This window comes from Solanum dulcamara, chromosome 5 (assembly GCF_947179165.1).
Source record: "Solanum dulcamara chromosome 5, daSolDulc1.2, whole genome shotgun sequence".
Taxonomy (NCBI): domain Eukaryota; kingdom Viridiplantae; phylum Streptophyta; class Magnoliopsida; order Solanales; family Solanaceae; genus Solanum; species Solanum dulcamara.
In genome coordinates, this window is record NC_077241.1 from 27,312,814 (window position 1) to 27,321,697 (window position 8,884).

The 8,884-nt window shown below is 37.7% G+C and overlaps 1 protein-coding gene across 2 annotated transcripts; it reads left to right on the forward strand.

Annotated features, from left to right (window-relative positions):
- The first annotated feature begins 3,589 nt into the window (after positions 1–3,589).
- LOC129889110 (uncharacterized) lies at positions 3,590–8,297 on the forward strand. Of its 2 annotated transcripts, none has more exons than XM_055964263.1 (3): positions 3,590–3,828; positions 5,276–5,365; positions 5,478–8,297. In XM_055964263.1, the coding sequence occupies exon 3, from the start codon at positions 5,546–5,548 to the stop codon at positions 7,955–7,957; it is 2,412 nt and encodes an 803-aa protein (XP_055820238.1). In that variant the 5' UTR covers positions 3,590–3,828; positions 5,276–5,365; positions 5,478–5,545; the 3' UTR covers positions 7,958–8,297. The 2 variants fall into 2 exon arrangements, with proteins under 2 accessions (XP_055820238.1, XP_055820237.1); XM_055964262.1 differs by having other exon boundaries at positions 5,502–8,297.
- The last annotated feature ends 587 nt before the right edge of the window (positions 8,298–8,884 follow it).

The window sequence follows — 8,884 nt, forward strand, 5'->3', positions numbered from 1 at the left end:
GGCAAGTTTTGGCGAGTTTCGGGTAAGGTAAAGTTTTCCCTTTTGAACTGGAGTTTATGATGATGTTATGAGGTATATTACATGTCTTTAATAAGGTTTGAAGTAGTAAAATATCATAAGGACGCTTGAAGTTAGAAATAAACTAAATTGAAGTCGTTATAGCTAAATCAAAGTCGAGTAGTATGCTGTGATTGTGGTGCTGCATTTGCAGCTGATTTGGTGGTGTGTTGCAGGGATGGAAATTTTTCTAAAAAGGGTTTGGATGCTGATGGTTTCATCCACACGACCTCCCCCCCTCCCCATTTAGTATGGTTAAAGATTTTATGAAATAAAGGTTAAAAACTCTATTTTGATATTGTAGTTTTGAGCTAGTGGTTTGGAATTGTATTGAGTAATGTTGAAGTAATTTACTTGTATATATTCTACTGGTTTTTGTTTTTGGTATGGTTGTTGACATGATAGCCGAGTTAAAATCTCGAGGATGTTGAAGTTATAGGGGAGATACTGCCCGATTTTCGATAACTTAGGAACTAATAATGAACTAGTCGAGGGAAACGGATAACGAAATGACCTCTATGGAAACTTGGTTGTAGAGTTGGAATTGGAAAGTGAAAGGGCATTAACCATAGTATTATTTTCATGTTAAATAGGTTCAAGAAACGACAAGGCGAATGTATTAGGAGTAATCCGTAAGAGGTATGTAAAGCTAACCATTCCTTCTTTTGGCATGTCTTTGGCATAAGTATGTAAAGCTAACCGTTCCTTCTTTTGGAATGTATTTGGCATAAGTATGTAAAGCTAACCGTTCTTTCTCTTGGCATATTTTGACATAAGTATATAAAGCTAATCTTTCTTTTTGGCATGGTTTTTATGAAACAAGTATATAACTTTTATATGATTCTAAGGAAGTTCCTATTCGTAGAGCCACTAGGATGGACAACTTCTTGATTTTCCAAAGGATATTTTATCGTGCCTAGATACATGTATATGATTCCAAAAGTTCTATTTGGATATAACTCATAGTGATATGCAAAAGGTACTTGATACGACTCTTGTCTTGATTTTTGAATAATAGCTCATTTTGTTAACTCCATCGAGTCTCAAAAATGATTTAAAGTGCATTTAGTTTCTCACTACTCCACTCATGGATGCCTCAATGCTTTCTTTACTGAGCTCAGGTCAGATTTTATTATCGTGCGTACTTTTCTGCATCGTTCGCCTTGCCCCGACGTGAGGGGGCAGGTATGCCCTGTACATGGGTTTGATTTGTGGAGTTATGATATGCCATGTACACATATGATATGATATGATTTATTATGACCATCTGATATGATATGATTTGTTTTAGAGATGTTCTCTACTCTAGAGTTATGATGTGTTGTGGCACTAGTGAGGCGATGACCACGATTTGTTCACCGAGTTCCATAACGGGGCCAGATATGGCATATGTTTTTCTACATATATTATCTGTGATTATGAAAAGCATTTTAATATTCTGGATATTTTGCTCATTTTTGCCCCTTCTATTCTGGTAATGGCTTTACCTATTACATTCCATGCTTTACATACTTGGTACATTATCCGTACTGACTCCCTTTCTTTGGGAGCTGCGTTACATGCCCGCAGGTACAGACGCTCATTTTGCCAATCCGCTTGCTTAGAACATCCACTCTGTTGTTTGACGGTGCTCATTTATCCGGAGCCCTATTTTGGTACTAATTTTTTTGTTGCATATTTGTACACGTTGGTCAAGGGTATGACGGGGCCCTGTCCCTTCATATGATTAGGATATCGTTTTGTAGAGGTCTGTAGACTTATGTTGTGGATTTTGTATATGTTCTATGGGTCCTATATATGTGTTCTAAGCTTTTATGTTCCGTGATGGCCTTAACGGCCTTCGTGTGCTACATCTGCTTTCATGTGCTCCTTAGTGACCTTTGTTGATTTCTACATTTATTTCTTTTACTAACATATCTAAGTGAGGCTAAAGGTACGTATGAGTTCCCAACTCGGGCACTAGTCACGGCCAACGGAGTGGGTCGTGACACATTACTTTTATAAATCATTCATAAATCCTTCGTAAAGTTCATGATCATAATTCATAGTTCATATAGAAAATCATAGACATAATGCATAAGCCCATGTGAAATCAAGTGAAAATCATGTATTATAATAAATTCATGCATGATAAAATAGAATATCATCACATGAATTGAAATAGAAAGGACCCATGAAATATTGACATGAACCCTCATTGAATTGGGTGAAAATTAAATTTGGAGAATTGAGTTCTTTTGGGACCCAATTTTTAAAAGGAATCTATTGGTGAATTCTCACATACCTGGATATCAAAGTCCTAAAAGAAATGGAGATTAAAGGACTTGAACTTGGAAATCCTAGTTTTCCTTCCTTGAACTTGAGAAAGAATTGGAGAATATGAGTTGACGAAATTTTGAGTGTTTTGAGTGAATGAGAGGGAATAACGTGTTCTTAAAGGGTAAAAATGGTTATGGGGGTAGTTATAGGTCCAAAATGATGTATTTAGGAGTTAAATGAGTGGAAAAAGTCCAAAATACCCTCAACTTAAAAACCATCAGAGTGACTACAAATGGAACCTATGATTCATCAAAAGGACCCATAGAAATTCATGTCCAAAAATCAAGGCTACTGGAAGTTGCATTTTTGACCTTATGACCCATTTTCTAAGGGTCGTAGAAAATTATATGAGCCGTATAACATGTTCGTGGATCCCATGTACAAAAGCTAACCCAGCTTCTACGACCCTTGACCTACGGGTCGTAATATGTTCTACGAGCCTTATAACTTCTTCGTAGAAACCCTGTACCTAAAACAGTAGCTAATGAAAATTGTATATTGACTTTACGAGCCAAGTCTACAAGTCATATACGTCTTTACGAGTCATTAAGTGGTTTGTAGAATCATTCCTTAATTCCAAGTCTTTGAAGTTACCCTATGGGTCACTCCTACAGATTGTAGAACTTGCTACAGTCCATAGGACCCCTCGTCAACTAACCCTATACTTAGCTAAAATTTCCAACCTCTAATGCCCCTCCTACGAGTCCTTCGTACGATCCGTAGGTAGACTCATGAAAGCTGCACCAAATGAGTTTTCTGCAACATTATCCTTCCGTTCGTCTTTTCAACATTCAGGGTCTTACATTATGTTGCTTGTGACGCAATGTCGGATGATCTTAACTCTCATAAAAAAAAGAAATTTTTCCATGATGTGTACAAATTCTATTGGAATGATCCATACCTTTTTTGAGTATGTGCTGATTATTTGATTAGCAAGTGTGCGCGGGAGTTGACATGGGTGTGATACTTAAGCATGTCAGTCGTCATCGGTTGGGGTCATCACAACGGTAGATAGACTAAAAAAGGAAAGTTTGTCAGATAAGGGGAATAGAATCAAATATATTGTGGGTTAGAACTAAAACTCTTGGGTTATCTCAACTACATGGAAGCCCAAAATGATAAATGGGCCAAAGTGAAATTTAAAATAATGTGGGCCCAGCCCAACCCAATTTAAGCTTCAACCCCTAGGAAAAACCTACTCTCTAGACTGTTCCCCAATGGTTTGGGGAAATAGTACTGGGATGGTAAAAAAAAAGTTAGATTTTGGGGGAAATGAAATCTCAGAAGAATTCTTGGTCTCTCCCCGCTTCCTGAAATTTTCACTCTCTTTCCAATTCCCGCGATACTCTTCCCTCCTTTTACTATTTGCTCTCTCTCAAATTCGTCCTTTAGTAGTATAAGATTTATCTCTTTCGATAGTCAAAACTTTGGAGGTCCCTTTTCATCTATCTGGTATGCATATTTTTTTATGCACATATATGGATGCTTTTTTTTTAAAAAAAAAATAATAATCTTTTTCTAGACCTTATTGTGCTTTTTGATTTGTATGGATTTTGAAATTTGATGTCTTTGGATTCGAGTCTCGACCATGTAGGGTTTTTGCACCAATCAATGTTTGTTTTATTTGCTTGTCAGCAATTTGCTCGAATTTTAGGGTTTATGTAGGTTTAGTGTATGTTGATATACACATTCTGATTTCATCAGCATGTTAAACTTTTGGGTTTTTTTATTTTTTATTTTTAATTTTTTTTTAATCATGCTTATATATAGCTTTCTTTGGACTTAAGTGTCTCAGTATCCCAAACTTTGACCAAATGCTTCTTTTATGTTCATGCTTCACATTTCGGTAGAATGTGACTTTCTCTGTTTTATTTATCTCAAGTTAAATTTTCATGTATGATAGCAGCTTCAGAACTTGTTTGACAGCAAATTATAACTAATGCAAACTCTACATTCTTGGTGATTTTAGTGGCAAACAGTTCTAGTTTTGTAAGATGCATACAAGCTACCATATGTGGATTAATAATCTCTTTTCATTGGGCGAAGTTGGTTGATCAGGCAAAACAAATGTAACTTTAGGCAGTATGTAACCTTCTTTAAGAAAATGAAATCTTTTTGGTCTACAAGAAATATTAGAAACTTTCGCAAATAGTTGATCTCTCTTTTCATTGGGCGAAGTTGGTTGATCAGGCAAAACAAATGTAACTTTAGGCAGTATGTAACCTTCTTTAAGAAAATGAAATCTTTTTGGTCTACAAGAAATATTAGAAACTTTCGCAAATAGTTGATTATAAAGGTGAAAGTAAGTTGTAGACTGCTACCAACTCCCAGAGAAATAGATCACAAAGGAGTCAGATGACAGTTTGATGCTTAGGTCCTAGCTCATGTTCTTGGACTCTCTTTGTTCCTTTTTCACTAATGATGTCTCAAGTCTCCTTTGTTAGATATCTTTGGTCTATGCATGATACTTATATATTGACTTTACCATTTATTGGAAGTTAGATTGTTCTTTTATGATTTCCAATGTGCTTCATCTCCACTTGATTTGTCTAGATTGCTCTTTCTTGCATGATACTTATATATTGACTTTACCATTTAATGGAAGTTAGATTGTTCTTTTATGATTTCCATTGTTCTTCATCTCCACTTAATTTGTCTAGATTGCTCTTTCTTGTAACGTTTTGCTGTATATTTCAAGAGTTCCTCCATAATCAGTTACTGTGTGCCATGACTTCATGGAATCAATTGAAATAGTTCTTAACTGTATTTTTTTCATTTGCATTCTCTCTTTTAAGGCCTGCGTACACTTTACCCTCCCCAGATCCCATGTTGTGGGATTTCACTGGGTTGTTGTTGTTGTATTGGGTACGGAATGACAATCATCTATTTTTGGGTGCAGGATTCACTATCTTCGTATAGGCATCTTCTCTTTCTGGGTTGTGTGTTGTCAACAATTTATTGCTTGACTGCTCATAAGTTGCAACTGAAGGTGAAGTTCCTCTCTCTTTGCTTTTAGATGTGCATGATAGCTGTAGAACTGTTACTACATGACTAGTAATTAGTAAAAGCAATATTTGATCTGTCTTGCTTTGCCTTGACAGATATATTCCTTTTTGTTGGGACAGGAATGTGGTGTTAGGCACGATGAATATACGTTGGAGACTTGTGTATGAATGTCTACTGCATCTTACTGGTTAATATATTAAGTGGGATTGTGATGGAGTGCAACAAGGATGAAGCCCTAAGGGCTAAAGAGCTGGCTGAGAAGAAAATGCAGAGTAATGACTTTTTAGGGGCTCAAAAAGTGGCTTTGAAAGCTGAACGGCTTTACCCTCAGCTAGAGAATATATCGCAGCTACTTGCTGTCTGTAATGTCCACTGTTCAGCTCAGAGCAGTACAGTGGGATCCGAAAAGGACTGGTATGGGATCCTCCAAATTGATATTATGGCTGACGAAGTGACCATCAAGAAACAATACCGGAGACTTGCGCTTGTGCTTCATCCTGACAAGAACAAGTTTCCAGGTGCAGAAGCAGCTTTCAAGCTAATTGGGGAATCAAATATGGTGCTTTCAGACCCGACAAAAAGGGCTTTGTATGATAGTAAGTACAGGGTTTTATCCAAAGGTGCAGCAGCAAAGCGACAGGTTAATCGAAATCCTTCGACTAGACAAAATAATAGTCCAAATGGTTTTGGTACGCAGTCCAGTAATCTGAATAATATTCAGAAAACACAAACAACTTCATCAGCAATGCCGGAAACATTCTGGACGGGATGTCCTTTTTGCAATATTAGGTACCAGTACTACAAGAGTTTTGTGAACAGAGCTTTACGCTGCCAAAAATGCTCAAAGCCTTTCATTGCATATGATTTAGGTTCTCAAGGTGCTCCTCTTGGACCTAAATGGAGTCATCCTGGCAGTCAGGATGTGCCTCATAGGTCAAACATGAGCCAGCCTTTTCAGCAGAAAGGTGTTTTCAACCATGGAACCTCAAGAATGGCAGCCGGAGCTGGGTTTACACCTGCCCAAATGGGATCTCAACAGTGTCCTAGCAGTAAAAAAATGGCATCACAACCAGATGTACGGAGAGAAAAGACTGCTCAGCTATTTGAGGATTTAAAGGCTAAAGGGAAGGCTGACAAGTATGACAAGGAAATGGGCAATACAAATGAAGGGGCTGCTATGCCAAAGGTTAATAAAAAAAACAGGAAAAGGAGTAGGAAGCAGACAGTTGAATCAAGTGAGAGCATTGATACTTCAAGCAGCACTGAGCCTGAAATTACGGACATCGAGTCTGGTAGCTATCCACCTGCTGGAGAAGATTTTGAATTTGATGGTTTTGGCCCTAGGAGATCTTCTCGCCTACGGCAGAATGTCTCCTATAAAGAAGGTGCAAGTGATGACGAGAATGATTTGGCAAACCCTCTGAAGAAGGTATGGGATAACCAATCAGCTGGAGATGATACTTCAAAGCAGAAAGAAGCAGTGAGTGGTGATGACTTGAGGAATGCCAAACCAACTGATTTTCATGGTAATTCCAAAGCAAAGGCTACTCAAAATGGAGAAGCCCCTCCTAAAGCAAACGTGCAAAATGAAAATGCCAACAGTAGGAAATTTGACAAACAGGCTGCTGGACCTCCATCAAGTGGGGTGGAAAAAGTTGAAGTTGTTGATTCTGATTCAGAACCAGATAGTGAACCTTCTGATGATCCTCCAGAGTTATATGAGTGTCCTGATCCAGAGTTTAGTGATTTTGATAAGCACAGGGAAGAAAGTTGCTTTGCTGTTGACCAAATCTGGGCTTGTTATGATACAGCTGATGGAATGCCAAGATTCTATTGTCAGATTAGGAAAGTTCTGTCTCCTGAATTTGAGCTACGGATCACTTGGCTTGAGGCTAATCCAGAGGATCAAGGAGACATGGAGTGGGTAGAGGCAGAGTTGCCTGCTGGTTGTGGGAAATTTAGACGTGGGAATTCTCAAATCACTAATGATCGTCTTATATTCTCTCACTTAGTGCAGTGCGAAAAGGGTAAGAGAGGTGCATTCTTCGTATTTCCTAGGGAAGGGGAGATATGGGCTCTCTTTAAAAATTGGGATATTGGTTGGAGCTCCAACCCAGAAAAACATGGTAAGTACAAGTATGAAATTGTGGAGGTACTTTCTGATTTTGTTAAGGGTGTTGGTATAAAAGTGAATTACCTGGATAAGGTGAGTGGATTTGTTAGCCTTTTCCATCCCACCAGCCAGACTAAGGTTGGCTCATTTTTGGTAAAGCCAAATGAACTTTACAAGTTCTCTCATCAAATCCCATCTTTCAGAATGACTGGAACTGAAAAAGAGGGTGTACCTGTGGGATCATTTGAACTTGATCCCGCTTCTTTACCTCTTAATCCAGATGACATTTGTTGCCCTGAGAAACTGAATAAAGACAGCAGAAATGCAAAATCTGAGGCGGAGAATGTGACCACACCTAAGAAGTTTGTGGAATTGAAAGGAATGGGTGCTACTGATGGAGAGTCATCTAAGGTTCGAAGATCTCCCAGGAGTGTGAATATCTCCATGACTAGAAAATTGTAGACATGACAGATTCTTTCTTCTGCTTTGTTTGCTCAGTGAAGCTTTCATTGGGTTAGACTCATGTATTTTGTCATCGGTATAACTTTTAGGGATACAAGTAGGATTAAGAGAGCAGTTGCCTCTGGCCTGAACTCTTTTTTGACAGCAGTATGTGTTCCTGCAACTTTTATTGCTAGTGTATGTTCTTTGTGTAGTTTTTGCTGAATCAATGGTATTTTCAGATTATTTCGTGAGAGATGGATCCAGGATATTTAGTTTGAACAATACTGTGCTTGTTAAGGCATTGTAGGTTTTATTAATATCTTGCAAGGGAAACAGAGCGTGAAAAGTTTGTAGTCCACTTGTGTTCTTGATTAAAGGTTTCTGTTGGTTCATCCTGCATTTTTGAGTCAATTGTTAGAAACAGTAATGTGACAATTAGAATTAGGTCCTTGAAAAGAGCAGTTGTGTGCATAGAAGGCCTACACGAATGCCATTCTCCTAGCCCTATGGGGGATGAGGAAAAACAAAGGAAATAATTTTACTGTCAATTGGATATGCTATGCTTAGAACAAGATCATTTAAAGAATTATATGTTGATTGTGAATTACAATATTTTACTACAATTGACCAGTAAAAAAAAAATTAAATGCTTGGCAGGATCATATATGTGGTCCACGGCACATGTTATGGAGCCGCTTGATACCTTACCAATTACGAATATTGTCACTTGTTACTTTTTTTCCGTTATTGGTTTTCATGACTCAAGCTAGACCCTAAATATGACACGACGACTAGAATTTCGAGGAACTTCAATCAAACCTCTTAACATTCATAACATGACATTAATATCTCGAAATAGAGGATAACTTTTAAATATGAAAATAATCTCAAATCTCAACATAGAAATCTTGAAATAGGGAGAATTCAAACATAAACATCAACATG

Coding starts and splice junctions, on each gene's coding strand:
- LOC129889110 (XM_055964263.1), top strand. CDS start 5,546: ATGAATGTCTACTGCATCTTACTGGTTAATATATTAAGTGGGATTGTG.